The following is a 20815-nucleotide window of genomic DNA, read 5'->3' as shown; positions in this document are numbered from 1 at the left end:
TTGCTTAAGCACTTTCTTTCCTTGTCTCCCTCTCTGGATCCAGGCTCATATGAAAAATGATTGCGTCTTTACGGAGACAAATGGGAGAAAAGGTTTTTAAAAATGACAGTTCCACATTCATTTACCCATCTGGTCAATGGATATTCGCTGAATGAGTCTTGTATGGAGGGAAGGGCAGAAGGGCGGGCTTACGCAGGGCTTACCTATTCGTTTCTTTTGTTTATGGGTATTTGTCTACTATTTATCTTTAACGTTTGTCTTCTGAGCAGCAGCGGATTCCGCGACCTGCGCGGGGGGCGGCACTGGCACCGGGCGGCCTCCCACGGCGGGGTAGGCCCTGCGCGGCGGCCGCGGTGGAGTGGAGCAAGCGGGGTCTGGAAGCAGGCCCATCTTACAAACGCGGGCTCCCGGCCGGCTCCGGCACCTTCTAGCGCTGTCGTTAGGAAAGGAATTAGGGTTCCGGTCCCCTTTCTCCCCCACTTGCTGTCGCAGGAACAGCTGTGCGAGTGGAAGCGGAGGCGGAGCTTCGGCGTCAGAACCGACCGTTTCCGCCCCTCTGCGTCCGACGTGGGGCTGCGTTCCCCGCGGCTTCCGGCGTTGCCTAGCAACCTTCCGGACCCCCGGGGTGGTCGGGGCGACCCACCCGGGCTCCAGCCCGGCGTCGCCTTCCGGGAAGCAGGAAGAACTGCGTCCGTCTGGCCCCCGGGCCGGTTACACGTGGAATCGCCCGGGCCGAACCCACCGCCGGCGCGGGCGGGGCGGGGCGGGGCGGGGCGGGGCGGGGCCTGCGGCGCCGCGGGGCGGGCGGGAGCGCGCGCCTGCGCCGGGCAGGGCGGGGGCGGGGCGGGGGGAAGCTGACTGAGGAGCGGCGCTGGCGCGGCTCGCGCTGCAACGTTTCGCGTCTGGGAGCCGCGGGCGGCGGCGGGCAGTGCGGGTGAGTGAGTGCCGAGCGGCCCCGGTGGGCTGCGGCCCGGGAGGCCCGCGTCTCGACCCGGGGAGGAGGCCCGCGGGGGGCTGGGTCCCGGCGGCCCTCCGGGGTCTAGGGCCTCGGCCCAGCTGAGCGGCGGCGGCGGCCCGCGCGCCCCCGAGCCGCCTCGGGCTTGGCCGGCTGGGAGCCGAGCCTCTCGCCCGGCGCAGGCCCCCAGGGCTTTGCGTCCAGATGGGCCCGCCGGGCCGAGCCCCGCCCTCCCGGAGGACCGGCCGGGGTGCGACTCCGCCCGCCGCGGGCCCGCCACCCTGCAGCCGCATCTCCCGGAGGGGACGGCGAGCGGTCCCTCGGCTCGGCTCGGCTCCGCCGGCGGAGCGGGGAGGGGGAAGCGGACCTCCTCTTGTATGCCCTGCCTGCGCGCGGGCGCCGCCTCCCCCAGGGCCCGGCCCGGCCAGGACCCGCGTCGAGTCCATCGCAGGGCTCGGATATCCCAGTCTCCCTGCTCCAGCCGGCTCGGGCCACCGCCGGCTCTCCCCTGGGCCCCGCGGGCCTCCGTCGACCCTCCGGGGCTTGTTCTGTCCTGGAAGGCCGGAGTGATGGTCACCGCACCATGACCTTCCCGGCCTTCCCGCGGATTTTCATGGCTCTTCCAGCCTGTCTAGCAGGGCTCACAAGCCCCCTCATGTGCTGCCCGCTTTTTACTCTAACTCATCAGTCTGCGCTCTACTGTGCCTTCAACCATATTGAACCCTTTGTACAGTTCCTTCTAGGCCTAAAGGTCTGTTACATCATGTTCCCTCCGCCTGAAGTGCTTTCTTTGGTTGAAAAAGTCCTCCCCATCCTTAAGGAATTACTCCGGGTGTGCGCGGGGTTCGCAGGTGTAGGCTGTGTGCCGTCCTGGTGTGAGTGGAGGTTGTCGCGGCCATGGTCCCGTCCTCAGTGCCTGGGGCAGCATCAGGCTGTGAGTAGAGTATGTTAGTTAAATGTATAAATGAAGCGTGGCTGCTCCTTGGGCTCCCCAAGTGAACCAGTAGATCCAGCTATCAAATGCCTGTTCTTTCAGGATCTATTCTCAAACCCCAACCCATATAGAGGTTTCTTTGGCCTAGAAACTTGGTTATTTTCTCGTTTTCAGTTTAGGCCCATGGAAGTTTTAAATGGGGAAGTACTGATCAGAGTTTTTCTTCGGCATTGGCTCTGGGTACAGGATGTCTGGGTGTTGGTGAGTATGGCTGCTTTGAGTTTGAATTCTTCACTGAGGGCCCTTGGCGTGAGAGAAAGGTTGCTAGCAGCTGCTGTGGTCTCTATGGGAGGAAGGCTGGCCCCAAACTCTTCTGTGCTGATAGGACAAACTACATAATGGGAGGGACTGGTAGGCCAGGCCAAGTCACTGGCGGGAGGGCTCCAAAGGGGAGTTATTTTCCCAGCTTAGGCCAAGACATAACCTAGGGCCAAGACACACTGCTCTTATTCAGACGTGAAGGTCTGCTATCTGTGGGTCAGCTCAGCACAGTCCGTAGAGAGGGAGGAAAGGAGAAAAACAAAAGAACAGTATGTGATCATATGTTAAGGCCAAATGAGTGTGAGAGGCTGCAGACTGAGGTTAGAGGAGAGAACAATTGATCTTGGCTGGAAGACTCCAGAGATGAAGTTTGAACTGGGCCTGGAAGGAAGAGGGAGGACAGACGGATGACACCAGTGGGAGCAAATGCTCTGGGACTGGAGGAGGGTGCTGGCACAGTGAGGGGAACCCTGTTACCGCCCCAGCACTGCCTGAGGCTCACTACTGACGGTGGTTGGGTGCTTCACTCCCAGGACTGAGGCTTCTCCCTGTGAAGGATGTCTCAAAGCATGGGTTATATTCTGAAGTCTCTCAGAAATCTCTCCTCCTTTGGATTTTTCTCCAACCTGGCCTTCACGTTTCTCAATGAAGGCCTGGGGTTTATCTGCCTGGCTGTTTGCTCATGGCCTTGGCCTAAGTGGTTTAGAGTGTGGATGATGCAACTTGTTCATGGGGCTGAAGGGAGTTGCTTATGTTTCTTTTTGAATGTGACAGTTTAAAGTGTTAGGTGGCAGTCAGATTCCCTGTTTTCATTGCCACACTTGGAGGTAGAGTTTCTCCTTTGTATCCGTAGATGTGGTTTTTGTTGTTCTGATGTAGGCATACCTTGTAGGTATTACATGTTTAGTTCCTGACCGCCGCAATAAAGCGAGGTTAGCACTAAAGTGAGTCATGCAAATTTTTTGGTTTCCCAGTGTATATAAAAGTTAAAGCACTGGCTGGGTAGCTCAGTTGGTTAGAGTGTCGTCCTGATAAGCCAAAGTTGTGGATTTGATCTCCAGTCAGGGCACATACGAGAATCAACAAATGAATGCATAAATAAGTGGCACAACAAATTGATCTTTCTTTCTCTCTCTCTCCCTCCCCCTCCTCCACTCTCTCTGAAAAGCAATGGAAAAATATTCTCGAGTGAGGATTAAAAAAACAAACAAACCAAAAACTTTATTGCCAAAAAATGCTAAACATTTTTACCACATTCTGCTGGTGAAAGGTCTGGCCTCCATGTTGATGAAAAAGCAATAAAGTGAAGTGCAATAATCTGAGATATGCCTGTAGTTAGAGACCTGCAACAGCAAACCAAGATGGGACACATTCAATATCAATGGTTCTTGGCCTTTCTTCTGCCTCCCTTGGAGAAGGGATCATCTGGACCCATGGTTACTATATTACCAATCACTTAGTAGTGTTCTTTGAGTAGAACCCCCCCCTCCCCAGTTTGATATACTAAGTTTCCAACCATGTAGTTATAGGAAATGGAGCCATGGGTTAGTGATCACTCAGCTCAACTATCTGATAGATATCTCAAAAAGAAAATAGTTTTATGCTCAATTACACTGACATCAAAACTTGGCGGCATGTTTGTGAAAGTGGGACTCCCTTCATCCCCAGGGACCATGGCACACAGGCTGAGGACTGTCGACCTCTGCGCCTGGCCCTGTCCTTGATGCTAGGAATGTAGATGCAGTCCCCAGCCTCACAGATTCCACTCCAGCAAGGGGCACTGACAGTAGTAGTCAGACATTGTTCAAGATCACATTCACCACTGTTGTCAGCAGCGGGCTGGACCTTTCTGAAGGGAAGCACTCAGGAGCGTGAGGGAAGAACACCTAAGCTAGATGTGGAATTGAAGGAGGCTGGCTGGAGAAAGAGACCTCTCAGGTGTGAGTCTGAAAGGCTTGGGAGGAGCTTTAATAATAAGATACTGCTTTTTCACCCTAAAAGTTATACATTCCAGTTATTATTGTCTCCTTAGGGAGGGGACCCTGGGAGGTTATACTGCTGATAGGCAAAGTGGATTTGGGAAATTTTCCTAAATGTTACAGGGGTAGCATTTTCCAGGGTCCTACCTTTTAGATGGGTGAGGTGGCTGTAACATGTCCACTTCCTAGCCCAGGTACAGGCTGTGGAGATGGCACAGCCTCGGAGCTGAATTCTGTGTAGCATGTGGAAGGGTGTGACCAGTACCTATGCTTTCTCTTTACTGCTATATAGGTTTGGAGCTGTGGCTACAGTTGGCCCCTTAGAAATCTCCTGTTATCCAGCAGAATCTGCGCTGCCCTTTTGGAAGTGTGTGAATCAGGGCTTTCTTTGTGTTGGTGTGCAGGTCTCCTGGCTGTCCTTCCCCTTCCTCTTTGAGGTCAGTCCTTAAGTCCCAGGAAGGACCAGGATTTTCAGTTTAACAAACAGTAAAGCCCTGCCTGAGCCTCGGTGGGGAATACTGATGGGAACAAAGCACTCCTGACCTCAGGGAGCTTGCTCTGTAGCTGACTGTGTCTTCCTCTCGACCACAATTCCAGGTCTAGCCTTCGGGAGTACTTACTTGATGGGAATCCTAATTTCTATGTGTCTTTCCTTTCCACTGCTCTTTCACGGTGGTTAAGCTACCTGCCTCTGTCACAGCCCTGTAAAGAGGGTTAATGTCCTCTTCTCTGCGCCGGCCTTGAACTGATGCACCTCATCCCTTCCCTGTTGTGCTGCCAGATCAGCCATTCTGAAAACAAGCTCTGATCTCGTTTTCCATTCAGGAATCCTCAGTGGCTCCCCATTATCCTCAGGAAACTTCAGTCCCCTTGGCCTGCCATGCAAAGTCATGTTCACTACTTTCTGGTCAACCTTTGCAGCCTGTGTTCACTGTTCTGCCTACTTCTCACCCTCTGGGCTCCAGATCGACTAAACCACTTGGAGTTTCTTTCCCACTCGTCTGCACCTGCCACTCTGCTTGCACCATCCCTTAGTCCTTCAGTCCCTGCACGTCCACAGCACACTCATCCATGCAGGCCCAGCTGAAGTTTCCCCATGTCCATCAGTCTTCTCTGATTTTCCCTCACCCAGCGGACATTTCTTTCTGTTAACTCTTAGAGGGTTTATCTGTTTTTCTCTCTAATAGTGCTATTGGGAGGAAGTATTTTTTTCACCTGTTAGCTTCTTGTAGGCAGGAATAATCTTCAGTCCACTGAAGCTGTCAGTGAGCTGCTTGGCATTCTGAAGGTGCTTTGGGAAATGTCACGGATCTGCCCATTTGAGTGATGGGGACCCAGAGTCTAGCGGTCTAGGTGCAGAGCTGGCTGTGGAGCCAGTTTAACATATTCTCTTCCCCAGCCTTGCTCCTTCATTGGGTTTCTCAGTAGCATACTGTGTTGAGTCTTGAAAGAACCTTAGCTCTGGTGTTCTCACCTTCATCTTCTGTGTTTGCCACCTCCCAGGTACCAGCAACCATGAGATCTCTGCAGCTGCTCAGAACCCCCTTCCTGTGCGGCCTGCTCTGGGCCTTTTGTGCCTCAGGTACCAGGGCCGAGCAGCCTGGGGCTGGCTCTTCCCATCCCGGCGGCGTGGGCCTGGATAAGCACACAGTGCACGACCAAGAGTACGTATGCAGCCAGGGCTGTGGGCCCGGGGTCCCCCCATTGTCTGCAGCTGCAGCCAGCTGTGATGGCACCCTCAGTTCTCTTCTCCTTTTACTGTTTGTACTCCTTGACATTTTTCAAGGATGATATTTATTCCTTATAGTCACCTGTATTCCTTCGTCGTATCACCAACGGAGGATCTTGAGGCCCAAATGGGACAAATGACTTGCCTGAATTCATTCTGCCTCTCACCACAGACAGACTGATAGATACACACACATGCACATGCAGTAGTAGTGGTGGAATCCAGAATAGAGCTAAGCTTTCTTGACTGTGGCAAGACCATTTTCTTTTTTTATTGGCACATTCAAACACTGAATCATTTGTTGCAACTTTTATCTTGGGCCAGTTAGCCTTTTACATTATACTCTATTAGCCTTGAATTGCTTTTTTTAAAAAAGTTTTTTTAATTGATAGCCTCAAAAAATGTCATAAAAACATTCTAGTAATAAAGAGGAAAAATCACCCATAATCTTGCCAGCATAATAGTGGCAGTGTTTGATTTTATTCCGTGCTCCTTGCATGACCTTGCCTATATCTGCCATCACTGAGTGTGGTCTGCCCCTGTTTCTGTTTGTTTTTGTGGGATGGATGAATTTTAAGATCTTGAACTTTTAAGAGTCCTTAAGGTTTTGGCATGATCCCACCGTCGCTGCCAAGTGGTCTGAGTCTAACTGTTGATTTCTAGGCATATCATGGAACATCTAGAAGGTGTCATCAACAAACCAGAGGCAGAGATGTCCCCACAAGAACTGCAGCTCCATTATTTCAAAATGCATGACTATGATGGCAACAATCTGCTTGATGGCCTGGAACTCTCCACAGCCATCACTCATGTCCATAAGGAGGTAGGTCAAGCAGCGGTATACTGGGTAGCCTCCTAGAAAGGCCTCCCTCTGGTACTTCAGTCCCCAGTCTTGGCGACCTGTGCTGTCCTTGTGCAACAGTATTGTTGCTTCTTGTTTTTTTGCTCACCATTCTGTTCCATCTCTTTTTCTATTTAGTGGTCCTACTTGCAGAGGGTAACCTGCTGAGGCAGAAGCCCCAGGGCCTTGGGTCTTTAACAAGTGCTATAGGCATTTCGACTGCACACAGAGTTTGAAAACCAGTGCCCCAAAGACAGACCATGTTCAAAATGCAGAGCAGGGAAGAAATCATTTTATTGGAGAAGATTGGGGAATCAGGGAACCAAGGGGTCAAGGGCCTCGGCAGTAACTGAGGGTTTTACAGTGCTGCACACAAAGCAGTTTGCAAAGTGCTTTCAAGTAGGTTAGAGATCTTGATCTTCACAGCAGCCTATGATAGGCAGGGGCAGGCGTTAGTACCTGATTTAGAGGGGAGGGAACTAGAATTGAGATCTTGTGTCTTCAGACCTAATGCCTGTCCATCCTTCAGTATAGAGTGAGGGTTGGGGGAGGCAAAGTTGAGGAGGTGGCTGTGATCACATTGGCTGCCCAGGAGAGCAGGTTTGGGTTTACTTCGAAGGCTGTGGGGAGTGCTAACAGCTCTGTACAGGAGAATGATGTGACTAGAGCAGTGGTTTAGGAAGATCCTTTGCTGTGGGAGGCCGACTGAGGGTCATGAGGAGTCTCGCATCAGGGAGAAGAACAGATTTGGCGTCCTGGCGGCTAGGGTGGTGGGATAGGTGGAGAGGAAGGTCAGATATGGGAGAGGTGCCAAAGGAAGAATCCGCACAGGATGTGAACAGCATTAGCTAGCACTTGGCACAGTGAGCCTCTGGAGCAGGAGAAATACCTTCCCCTCAAAGGTCCGAACAGGTTCTACTGGTAGGCAGTGCCTCCTTCCTCTTGCTCAGTCCACTTGGACTGTTTCTCTCTTTATCAGAGCAGACTGTGCCCAGAGCTGGCCCTCGGGAGGGCCTGGGCTGTGCACTTTCCTCTAGGGCAGGCTTGTGTCTGTGTGAGCCGGATCTACAGGGAACACGTATGACCTTTCAATTAGAAAGGGATGAAAAGTAATTTTTAAAATAAATAAGCAAGGGCCTGCTTTGATTGTATCTTCTTTTAACTGGCAAATATGATTTTTAAATTGGATTATTATGAATTGATTCTACACCTGATACATGGTTTGTGGATTCCTAGAAGTAGTCACGTGCTACATTGAAGTAGTTCTTGGACATCTATGAGCATGGACATTTTGGAAATTGGCTAAACACTTACAGTAAAATGTGCCAACTCATTGTCTAATTTAAATTTTGTAGGGTGGGAATGATCAGGCACCACCAATGAGGGAAGAGGAACTGATTAACTTAATAGATGGTGTTTTAAGAGACGATGACAAGAACAACGATGGATACATCGACTATGCCGAATTTGCAAAATCACTACAATAGACATTTTGACTATCTTCTAGTTATTATGCAAATATGACCCATTATAATGTGATTGAAAACTTTCGGTAATGTAGAATAATTCATTTCCAACTACTGCTGAAGTATTTTGGTAAAAATCTGTAGCAAGTGTTACACTGGTGTGAGAAAGAGAAGTCTGGAGAAATGGAAGAGAGGGGAAATGGGACATGTTGTAGTCCCCAAGTACTGTTAAGTCTCCTGTTGGACAAGGGCTTGATTAAAGAATCTTTTTAAGAATATTGGATAATTGGAGCTGAGTACTCAGGAACATGGCTGTAGAATACTGCTAGTCTCTTGGTTTTAATTCATGCTACTTGAAAAGTTAAAATGAGCTTTGCCAAGTAGACACACTTTTCAGTAACAATGAAGGAATGGAATCCATGCCAAATGTTCCCCCTTTGGGTCCTGTGTCTTCAGGTAAACATGGTCAGTATTCTGTGACGTTCCCTGGCTTAAATGATTACTTGCTATGGGCAAGTGAGTACTGATTAAGCTATTTCAAAGCCACAGCATAACACGAATGTCAGATATTGAGCTCAGTGAGCCAGAGTCTGGATCTTCTGGGACTTGGATATGATGCACCACTGACCTAAGTGATTAACCTTTTTTCAGTTTTTCAATATTTTATAAAACTACTGCCCTATCCTTATACTTTATTTCTTTTATGTCTTCTTCAATCTGGGAGAGACCTTGAATTTAAAAGTGTTGTCTAATCAATAGCACATGTTTTAGCTTTCTTAATATTTGTATTTAACTCTTGTTTCTAGGGTTTCATTTTTGCAGTTTAGAAACATAGGAATGCAAGAATTTATCTCTTCTGCTTGATACAGTGGGGGTAAATCTACTTGCTGCCGTAGCCTAAGTGCAAAATGAAAAGATCGTTCACCAAGTACAGTGATTAAGCTGATACAAGTTGTATTTAGAAGGAGTCTTGTTTAAATGACTTCTTCTAGCCTACATTTGTGAATTCTTTCAGATCAGGAAAGATTAGAAAAAGAAGCCTAAAAACTCTTAGCAGTGTGAGTCTCAGTAGTAGTTGAAAGTGAGAAGCAGTGGCAAATTCTAATTTGGTTTATTGGATGTGATGGACATACTGTGATAAAAAATCATAAAATGATGATTGAATGGGGGGAAAACTGCATACAATTTGCTGTAAGATGTATAGAGACTTATTTTCTTTATTAAAGTATTCTTATAAGAAAACATATGTATTTGTAAAAATGGTTTCCTGTGTCAAGTATTTGTGCAGTCAGAGCTGAATTATAAACTATTCTTGTAAAATCTAGTTATTTTGAAAGATTTATATAATGAATTCTGGATATATGATCAATAAAACTGATGAAACAAAATAAAGGGCTGTTGATTTTGTCTAATAGGCGACTTCTTCCACCACAGGAAGGCTTTGCTTATCTAATACAGATGTTTACTCGCGCCTGCTCTAGCGCAGGAGCTGTGACCCTCCCTGGCTGTACCCTATTCCTTTTGCAGGAGTCAATTCCCAGTATTCAGTCACTTTCCCCTTTTAGGCATTCTTTTTTCTTCTGAATGAAATCACTTTTTGGACCTTTTTTCCTGGCCAAATTCAGATTATGACAACATTTTCTGGCTTAGGAAAATACAGTGTTTTCTCCTTGAGTCTGGTGACTGTTCTTTCTCTTTGCTACAAAATTTAATTAGATAGCATTATTGCAAGCCTCCCAGGCCCAAGCAAAAAGTACAGTCTCCTCTGGCTTTTTGGAAATAACACTTTGTTCTGCCAGTTGAAAATCAAGGAAGGAAGTTACCATTGCCTTTTCTCCTCCAAGATCCTTGGATCTTGCGCTGGCCCTTCTTCACCCAGAACTGCCCCTCTGGACGGATCTAGTGCGTGGGCTCACGGTTGGAGGAACCTCATCCTGTTGGCAGCTAGGAAGGGAGTCAGTGAGGCAGCTGGGGAGGAAGAGAAACAGATGCTTAGAAGGTAGAGTCATCCCATTAAACAGACAAGATGGACACCTCCTTCCCCCTCCACAGCTGACTGTCCTTGGTAATGATTCCCCGCTGGCCTTTGTGGTCCTGTTTGTCTGCCTTTCCTCATAGAAAGTCTCCCGGGTGGGCAAGGGGCATGTGACATTAGGGATACAGCATGATTAGCTTTTCCCTGTAAATCCCTTTCCCTCCCCTCCCCTCCCCTCCCCTCCCCTCCCCTCCCCTCCCCTCCCCTCCCCTCCCCTCCCCTCCCCTCCCCTCCCCTCCCCTCCCCTCCCCTCCCCTCCCCTCCCCTCCCCTCCCCTCCCCTCCCCTCCCCTCCCCTCCCCTCCCCTCCCCTCCCCTCCCCTCCCCTCCCCTCCCCTCCCCTCCCCTCCCCTCCCCTCCCCTCCATGAGGCCTTGTTCTTATAGCTCACCTCAAAGATTTTTCAGAATGTGTTAGAAACATCTTTGTACCTCAGTTTCCTTATGTGTAAAATGGAGATGAACATAACCAAAAGAGTCAGCCTTGTATGAGCGTAAGCTTTGGGCTTAGGCAAACCTGAGTTGAAATCGTAGACCTGCTACTCTTTAGCTGTGAACCTTAGTTTCTCATGTAAAAAAAAAACAAAACTATTAATAAAACACCTACAGAGTGGTTAAGAGGATTAACAAATGAAAAATATAGAAAGCATCTAGTAAGTGCCTGGCACAGAGTAGGTGCTAAACACTAACTCACCTGTTCTCAGCCTGACTGAAGAGCCTAGACTCCTTCCTCATTGAAGAGTGGGGGCAGAGGGGTTACAGAGAAACTGATGACTCCTCGGGGGCATAAGTCCAATAAATAGCCATTGTTTGTCATATTGCCATATGACCTCTCTTGTCTAGTTTCTGGATTTCAATATCTTCTGGAGAAGAAGAAAAAAACTTTTTTTTCTTTTTTTTAAATCCCATGCCAGACTTCCCCTGAAGGTTCTGAGGGGGACACAGAAATACTCTTGTCCAATAAAAACAAGCTAAATCACATTTCTGTGTCAAGAGGGAATCCATTATCTCGAGAACCTAATCAAATATCTACCAGGAAATTAGTAGCAGGAACCATAAACATTATGTCTGAACTTCTTGGGTGTTAAATAATTACAGGACTTCTGCTTCTGGGAAGATAGACTAGATGTACTTTTCCCTGTTCCACTAACTAAGTACAACAAAACCCCAGGACATTATATATAAAACAAGCATAAGAAGACTGAAAGGTAGAGAGAAGTCAGACTGGCTAGGGGCTTTGGGACCCCAGCAACAACATGATAGTAAGTTTCCTTTTTTTTTTTTCTCCCTTCTCTCATATATTCTCAGACTTGGAGCTGAGGAAGCCTGCAACTCAGAAATGCCAAAAAAAGCAAACGTTAAGAGAGAGAGAGAGAGATGAAAGAAAGAAAAAAGAAAGAAAGAAAGAAAGAAGAAAGAAAAAAAGAAAGAAAGAAAAAGAAAGAAAAGAAAGAGAGAGAGAGAGAGAGAGAGAGAAAGAAAGAAAGAAAGAAAGAAAGAAAGAAAGAAAGAAAGAAAGAAAGAAAGAAAGAAAGAAAGAAAGGAAAGAAGAAAGAAGAAATAAAGAAAACATGGTTTCTCTAGCCAAAGGATAAAGAAAAGGCCACCCTAACAAGGCAGAAAACTTTTAGACAATAACTGCTCTATTCCAGCCAAACACTGCAGGGAAAACTTGCCCTGCCAACAAAGGCTGACAGGGGAGCCTGCACTTCCATCCTTGCCAAGCCATCATGAGGTGCTCCTCCTCCTTCCTATATTTGAGGTGATGCCAGAGGAAACCAAGTAGGGAGCTGGACTTTCATTCTCCCCACCCCCTGGGCAGTCATGAGCCCCCCCTCCTGCCCACAGGGTCAGTAGAGAACACACAGGGGAATTGGACCAGGGGATCCCCTCCACCTTCCCACTGGGTGTTCAGAGGAGGCCTACTGGAGGGTCGGGACTTTCACCACTGCCCAGTGATAACAAACCCACCCTCAGCTACAGTGTCAGTTGAGACTATGGCTGGGGGACACGGTGCAAACTCCCACCCCTGCCCAGCAGTAATAAGGAGCTCCTGGCCTTGGGTGTCAATGGAGGCCAAGTGGAAAGTCTGGACTTCTCCCTCTACCTGTCAGTAATGAGGCAGCACCCCTTCCTTCCCCTGCTGGAATGATGTCAGAAAACCAGTAAAGACAAGTTCAAATAAGATTCAGTCTCATTACATAATACAGAAATGTCCAGGTTTCAATAAAAAAATCACTCATCATACCAAGAACCAGGACATCTCTGACTGAAGGAAAAAGAGATGCTAGCACTGAGGTAACAGATGTTAGAATTATCTGACAAAGGTTTTAAAGCAGCCACAATTAAAAAATACAACAATTATGAACATGCATCAAACGAATAAAATAATCAAGGCCCAGCAAAGAAATAGAAGATATAAAGAAGAACCAAATGGAAATTTGAGAACCGAAAAATATAATCAAATAAAATAACCAAAATAAAGATGTCACTGGATAGTCAGGCTCAACAGTGGAATGGAGGGGGCAGAGGAAAGAATCAGCGAACTGGAAGATGAAACAATCGATGCTACAATCTGACCAACAGAGAGAAAATGGACTAAAAATAAATATGCAGAGCCTCAGGGACCTGTGGGACTGGAACGAAAGATCTTTTTGTCAGAGTCCCAGAAGCAGAGGAAAAGGAAGCTGGAGCTGAACAGGGATTCAAAGAAATACAGGTTCAAGAAGCTGAGCAAACTCCAAAGAGAATAAGCCCAAATAAATCGACCCCAAGACTCTCATCACTGTTAACTTTCTGACAACTAAAGACAAAAAATTTTTTGAAAGTAGTGGGAGAGAAGCAACATCTTACCTATATGAGAAAAATGCCTTGAATGACAGCGTATTTCTCATCAGAGACTATGGAGGCCAGAGAGAAGTGGCAAAGCAGTTGCCAAGTGCTGAAAGAAGAATCCTCGATCTAGAATCCTGTCTCTAGTGAAAATATACTTTGGAAATGATGGGGAAATCAAGATATTCTTAGCAAGGAAAATGAAGAGAAGTTCTCACTGACAGACCTACCCTAAAATAACGGCTAAAGGGAGCTTTAAATTTTTTTTATTTATTTCTCATCCAAGGATATTTTTTCCATTGCTTTTCAGAGAGAGCGGAAGTGGGGGGAGAAAGAGAGAGAGACACACATATCCATTGGCTACCTCCTGCACTCGCCTGACCTGGCTGGGAATCCAACCTGCAACTAGGTATGTGCCCTTGGCCAGAACTGAACCCGGGACACTTCAGTCCATAGGCCGACACTCTAACCACTGAGCCAAACCTGCTAGGGCTAAAGGAAGTTTTTGTGTTTTGTTTTTAAATATATCTCTATTGATTGATTTTAGAGAGAGGAAGGGAGTGGGAGAAAGAGAGAGAAACATCAATGATGAGAGAGTCGTCATTGATCGGCTGGCTGCCTCCTGCATGCCCCTAACTGGGGATCGAGCCCGCAACCTGGGCATGTGCCCTGACGGGGAATTGAACCACGATCTCCTGGGTCCTAGGTTGGTGCTCAACTGCTGAGCCACACCTGGCCGGGCTAAAGGAAGTTTTTTAAACAGAAAGAGAACAATAAAAGAACAATATACAATGGAATGTTAGCCATAAAAGGAATGAAGTCTTGCCATTGTGACAACATGGATGGACCTAGGGGGCATTATATTAAGTGAAGTAAGTCAGAGAGAAAGACAAATGCCAGATGATTTCACTTATATGCAGAATCTGAAAAACAAAAATGAGCTCTGGTGGGTGTGGCTCAGTTGGTGGGACATCGTCCTGTGCACTGAAAGGTTGCAGGTCCCATTCCTGGTCAGGGCACATGCCCAGGTTGCCTGCAGGGGGCAGCTGAATGTCTCGCTCTCACATCAATGTTTCTCTCTCTCTAAAAAAATCAGTAAAAAATCTTTCCAAAAAATAAGTAAATAAAATAAAAAACAAAAGCAAACAAAATAAAACAGAAACAAACACATAGGTACAGAGAACAAACTTATGGTTGTGAGAGGGGAAGAGAGTGGGAGGGGGATGAGGTTGGGGGTGGGAGAAAAAGGGGAAGAGAATTAAAAGTACAATCTGCCAGTTATAAAACAAGTCATGGAGATATAATGTACAGCAAAGGGAATATAGTCAATACTATAGTAATAACTAGACATTATTATGGATAACTAGACTTATTTGCAAGGTATGTAAATGTTGAACCCCTGAAACTAATACAATATATGTCAACTATAATGAAAATAAATTTTAAAAAGAGAAAAAATAGGTAAATACAATAACTTTCCTTCTTTTGTATTTTATAAATTATATTTAATAGTTGAAGCAAAAATTATAATATGGTCTGATGCGGTTCTAAATGTACATAGAGGAAATATTTAAGGCAATTATATTGCAAGTGGGAGAGGGTAAAGTAATGTAAAGAAAAGTGAGTTTTCTATACTTTACTCGAACTGGCAAGATGATGAATGTAAAATGGTATAGGCACCCTGGAAAACAATCTGGCATGTTCTTTAAAAACTAACCGTATGATCAGCAATTGAATTCTTGGGCATTTATATTTGCACAAAAACCTGCACATGAGTGTTTAAAGCAGCTTCATTTGTAATAGCCCCAAACTGGAAACAACCCTGATGGCCTTCAAGAGATAGTTAAACAAGCCTTGGCACATCCATTCCATGGGACACTACTCAGCAATTCAAAGGAACAAACTATTGATCCGGGCAGCAACCTGGATGAATCTCCAGAGCATTAGGCTGAGTAAAAAAAGCCAATCCCAAAAGGGTACACACTGTATAAATCCACTTATATAGGCTTCCTGAAGTGACAAAATTGTAGAAATGGAGAACAGATTTGTGGTTGCCAAGCACTAAGGAGGGGTGGAAGCAGGAGAGAGGTGGGCATGGCCATTAAAGGGCAGCAGGAGGGATATTTGTGGTGATGGAAATGTTCTCTATCTTGACCATATCAGTGTTAATATCCTGTTGGGGATATTGTATTATAGTTCTGGGAGATTCTACCCTTGGGGAACTGGGTCAAGAGTACACAGGGTCTCCCTATGATTTCTTACAATTGAATGTGTATGAACCTAACAATTATTTCAAACTAAAAAGTTTAATGAGGCACTGTAACAGGTGATTACTAGAACTAGTGGGGTGATCGTGTTGTAAGGTATAAAGATGTCAAATCACCTGAAACTAATATAATATTGTATATTTAAATAAAAATAATTAAAAGTTTGATTAAAAAAACAACAGCTTTGAAAGACAAAGTCTTTCATGGCCATTTTAAACTTGGAACAGCATTAGAATCTGCCTGTTGGTTGGTGTTAGAGCCCCAGGGGCTGTACTGGCTGTGCTCACGAGTTTGCTTTCAGAGGCTTTCAGAGAATTTGCTTTGCTCTGCCAGAATCAAAAGGAAACATTGCACTGGGCATTTTCTGTCCATGAATTTCTAATTGCCTTCCCACTGGGCGGCTGGGGAAGGACATACAGGTCACACCTGCCAAGGCTAAAAGGCCTTGCTGCCCGGAGAGGGGAGAGAAAGTTTGAGGAGGTCTTTGTACCCCGCTGGAGGAGAGTATGTGGGGGCTGGCCTAAGTGGCTGGAATCCCACAGGACCGAAGCAGAAAGAGTGTCCCTTGCCCCTGGCTGTGGGTTTAGTCAAATGGTGTGTGTGTGTGTGTGTGGCTGTAGTTGGTGAATCTAAGAAAAGAAATCCAACAGGTGTACAGATTGGAGATCTTAGGGAGAGATCTTGACCTTCATGGATGTCAGAGAATTAGAGCGCAGGAAATAGTGATGGCTTATCTGTGAGGCAGGCTCTGGTGTCCATAACTAAATTCTATGAGATGGAACTAGTGAGACCATATCTGAAGGGGCAAGGGTGCTAAACCAAGTGTCCCTGGACTTGTTTTGAAGGGTTTTGGAAGTGCCCATTCTCATAGCCTATGCATTAGGGGAGCCCAGGACCCCATCAATAACAATCTCATAAAAACTCGGCCTTGGCCTGTTGCTGCTAGTCCCTGGGTGGGAACAGGGTGGTGTAGACAGACCAGAGCACAGAACAGAAGCCCATGGTGAAGTCTAGGGCTATAGTCCGTGATCTCCTTTGCCTCAGGGTGGGGCCTCCAGCCTTTAGCTTGGGTACACATGTGCCTCCCTCTTGTCTGTTCTGATAACATTTCTCCCCCTCCAAGAAGGTGGACATACTGAGGCTATAAGGCCCTGCTATAGACCATCATTTCAGAGCTAGGCCTGGATTCCCATTCAAGCTGGGCCAACACATTCTGTCTCCCAGAGATTTGATATTTGGAACCGAGGGGCGCAACAGTAGGGAGGCATGGTGGTGGTACCCTTGATAGTCAATGTATGGTCAGTCCATAGACCACCAGCATCTCCCCGGGGGTTTATGACTGCCTTACCTCAGGCATCACCCCAGATCAGCTAGTCAAAATTTGCCCTTTCACAGATACTCAGTGACATGGGCAAGAGAAGCACAGCTCTAGAGAGAAGGTCCCAGGCACCTATTGCCAAGCGACCTGAGCTGCCCCCAACCTGCTGCTCTGAGAAGTGTGGTTCCTCCTTTCCTTGGATTCCAATGGAATCCTATTGAACTGTCTTTTTCTAAGTCTGAGCAACTTCGTTTCTATATTGTTTATAACCAAGGGAACCTTACTAATACATATGGGCAAGTCAGAGGGGACGGCGTGTCAAGGGCAGGCTGGCCCGGTGTGCCTCACCAACCACATTTCATCAACAGAGGCTCAGTCCTCTGCGTTCATAGATGCTTTGAATCTTATTAAAAGGAAATCCTCCTGAAATGGAAGTCATTCATCTTTTAGTGTGAAGTACCTTCTCAGATTCTTCCCAAAGGGATCCATTTGCTGGGCTAGACATAGGAGAAGTCATAGGAACCCTCCCATGTCCACACTGTGGCAAAGCCTGGCTCTGCTTCCCCAGATAAGGCCTGCATGGAAATTGCTCTGTGGGGCCCCTTTTAATAAAGTGCAAAGACAATTATGATAATTATATCTTAAACCTGAAAGGAAAAAAATGTGAAGAAGACATCCATTCCTGTCCTCTGGAAGCCCTCTCCGACTAGTCCAGTCCGTGGTCACCTGTCCCTTCTCTGAGCCTCCGAAACAGCCATTCTTGACCTTTTGTGTCCATAGACTCCTTTAAAAAATAATGTTTTCAAATGCATAAAACAGAAAACAAAGGATTTTAAAGAAACCAATTATACTGAGATACAGATATAAAACATTTTAAAAGGAGAATGATTTAGTAATATATGTGCTTCTTAATTAAATTACTAAGGTCTAGCAGCAGGTCTAATAGTCACTGTAATTTCAAAGTTTGATGAGTAAGTGATTTGAGATCTGTAACAACCGTACTATGGTAGGAAAATATTTTATAATTCCTATGAATTGTGAAGTCACAGGTTCTGATAATATCACCACAATTTGTTATTTAATTTATAATAGAAGAAAATGCTAAATTTCAGCCTGAGGTTTAAGAAAAAAAAAAAAAAGTAATTTTTTTCCAACCAATTTTATGGGTTGCCTGAAGTGAATCTAGGAAGCGCCGGCAGACCTGCGGTTAAGAGCCCTTGCCTTAGGGAGTGCATGGTCAATAACAAGCAATCAATCCTTATAACCACCAAAATGACGTGTTTAAAAACTGCAAGCCAAGTAGATGTGTATTAAAGTGACATTCCAGCCCCCATCACTCCGCTGCTTGCCTCCCGCTGGGGTCTGCTCCTTCCCCACATGGCCTTTCAGCAGGAGCACAGCGCTCTGTGGACCTGAGTCTGTCTGTCTCCGGGACCACCAGCCCCGCTCCAGTGCATTGCAGGGGCTGGGTCCAGAATCTGTTGACTCTCAGTCAGCGCTTGTTGACTCTCTGCCTGTGATGACTGTGTGAATGCCAACATTTTAAGATTCTGAGATTTTTATTATCCATCCTGGCTATTGAACCCCTCGGGTCTGGTACAAAATGTGTAGTTTGTGTATCTACCACTAGATGGCAGCAGCACCTCACAGAATGTCCATTTCCAGCCACCACGATCCCATCCAAGGGCTATTGATTTTTTTAGAGTCAGTTCTATTTCACTCCTGGAAAACCCAAGCTCACTCTCTATCTGACCTCCCCTCAGCTGCGTGGATTTCCCAGACCGAGTCATCACTGCATTATTTTGTTCCTCCTGTCAGGAGGCAGTGCAGAACAGTGGAAAAACACAGGTAAGTAGACTGTCCAAGGTCATGTACAAAATGATCCAGCTGGTTTGCATGGGAAACTCAATTCCTCCCAGCGTTTACTGAGCACCTACTATGTGTCAGACCTAATGCTACACTTCACTTATACAGATACACTGTGCGTGTCACAGATGCGTGGCCACGTACTGAGAACGAAGGGGAAGTGTAGCCGTGGCCTGCGGGGGAATGGAGAAAGGGTTAGTTGGAGCTGCAGCTGGGAACCCGTGCTGGCACGATCAGTAATGCCTCACGGGGCTGGTCGCTCCACTCGGGAAATTTAAGTCACAACAGACTCTGATTGCACTAAAGCTACTAAAATATGTATGTGGACGACCCAAAGGTGACATGCAAATGTGAATCAGCGGTTGTGATGGAACTGGAGAATGGCAGTCTAGACAAAATGCTCTCTGTACAAGCTGCTCTGTCCTATTGCCATTACATAATTTAAAAAACAAAAAGATTAAACAACATATAATTAATGATGCTAGTAAGAAATCGACCTTAAGCTAGCCCCCAAACCTATTACACATGTTGTTCGTAGATGAACCAGGTTGGGTGAGAGACCTTATTGCGCTTGGGTGGCTGAAATGTCAGGAGCACCATGTGGGGTTGGCCGCTCTGTTTGCTTCAAGGTAGAACAAAAGCCTTTTAATCTTCACATTCAGAGGCAGGCTGGCTGACATCAAATGCTCCCCTGTATTCCAAAGCGCAGAGCAGAATTGCGTGGTCTTCTTAATTGGATGTGACTCCCTCCTTTCCACACAATCCTTTACAGGGGCGAAGAGACGGTTGACTCTTCAAACCTCCCTGAGTCAAACGACCACCAGAAGCGTTCCCCCGCCAACACACATTCACATACAATCACACAACAACAACAAATTCAAAAATGAATAAGAACTTGAAGAGGATATAACAGCTCAGGCTGAACCACTGAGGGGAAAGTCACCCTTAAGCTTTCCCCAAACAACGGGAGTGATGGTCGGGAAGAGGAGAGGCGAGTGGTGCTGTGGATCCAGGAAACTCTGAATGGGCCAAAGCCCATTCTGTCCTGAGACTTTGGTGAAGGCATCTAGGTTTGTCGACTTCTGTGCCACTGTGCTTTCTTTGCCTAACACAAACACCTTCCAAAAAATCCCCAGCCTGCTGCAGCTGAGCGGAATGGAAAAGGCATTTCCGCGACTCTGTCATGAGGATGGCCCTCCAGGGAGCAGGGCCGCCCCAGGCTGGCTGCAGCAGTGCGGGGACTGGGTGGAGAGGCATGGGACTTGGTGGGACACAGCCTGGATTTGGAGAGCCAGGTAGACTGAAGAACCGAACCCCAGGGGAAGGGGTGGAGGGAGGGTGGGGGGATGGGGAGCTTGGTAAGTGCCTTGTACCCTGGAGTTTACACCCTGACTTCAGCACTTAAGGTTTGATGCCAGCAAGCCCTAAGAACGTTACCAAAGCTGAGAAAATCCTCTTGCCACTATCTTCAAAGTCAGAGAAAGCTGAAACCCCAACAGAGGGGAGAGAACTTTGCTTTTTAAAATGTTACCTGTCCTTTCAGTAGGAGCACCAAAGAGAAATCAAACTGTCAAGCCTTGAGGAGCAGACTAAGGCGTGTGTTCTGCCATTCAGTTTGGTGAGCAGTTTGAATGTCTCTGAGGAGCCAGTGTTGTGAGGATGTTCACAAGTCTCAGGCCTGGGGTTCAAGTTCCAGTTACCTCCTGGGGTTCAAAGCCTCAGTTACCTCCGCTGTAAAGTGGGATAATCCGGTGCCTATTTCATAGGATTATTGTGAAGATGACGTGTAAAGTTCTTGGCACAGAGTGTGGGGCATTTATTGATAATTAACCAATAAATTGTATATACTGATAGGCTGTTAGGTATGCATTTATTCACCCAAGAGTGTTGGATGTCTGAGGACAGAAAGACTAGTAGGACCCAGTCTCAGCCTCAAAGAACAGAATATTTAATGAGCTATTGCGAGCCCAGGAGCTATATGAGTGTATATATACCCACATGTATCATGTTTCATTGATTCTAAAATATATTTTTTCGTATTTTAAATCTTTGAATTTGGCAACACATTTTCTTTCTTGGTGGTAAATGAAATTTACAATTAGAGGAATCTTCAGTTTGGTGAAAAACAGTATCATCATGTAAAGACCTTTGGAGGCAGGAGTGGGAGGGGCCTTTGGGGTGACTGCACTGATCACCTTCTTGGTGGCCGAGGCTGGGCTGTACCTGAACTCCAGTGCAGGTACAGATCTTTGTTTAGAATTGCAGGACTTTAGGC

At 46.7% G+C, this 20815-nt stretch overlaps 1 protein-coding gene across 2 annotated transcripts; it reads left to right on the top strand.

Annotated features, from left to right (window-relative positions):
- The first annotated feature begins 850 nt into the window (after nucleotides 1-850).
- Nucleotides 851-9617, top strand: MCFD2 (multiple coagulation factor deficiency 2, ER cargo receptor complex subunit). Of its 2 annotated transcripts, XM_087823534.1 has the most exons (4): nucleotides 851-934; nucleotides 5693-5853; nucleotides 6582-6741; nucleotides 8115-9617. In XM_087823534.1, exons 2-4 carry the CDS (start codon nucleotides 5705-5707, stop codon nucleotides 8244-8246), a joined length of 441 nt encoding a protein of 146 aa, XP_087679660.1. In that variant the 5' UTR covers nucleotides 851-934; nucleotides 5693-5704; the 3' UTR covers nucleotides 8247-9617. The 2 variants fall into 2 exon arrangements, with proteins under 2 accessions (XP_087679660.1, XP_016072467.2); XM_016216981.2 differs by lacking the exon at nucleotides 851-934 and having other exon boundaries at nucleotides 2633-5853.
- Nucleotides 9618-20815: the final 11198 nt, after the last annotated feature.

The sequence above is a fragment of the Miniopterus natalensis genome, chromosome 13 (genome assembly GCF_054644295.1).
Source record: "Miniopterus natalensis isolate mMinNat1 chromosome 13, mMinNat1.hap1, whole genome shotgun sequence".
NCBI classification, from domain to species: Eukaryota; Metazoa; Chordata; class Mammalia; order Chiroptera; family Miniopteridae; genus Miniopterus; species Miniopterus natalensis.
The sequence above is the reverse complement of the archived record's forward strand: the minus strand, read 5'-3'. Positions and strand labels throughout refer to the sequence as shown.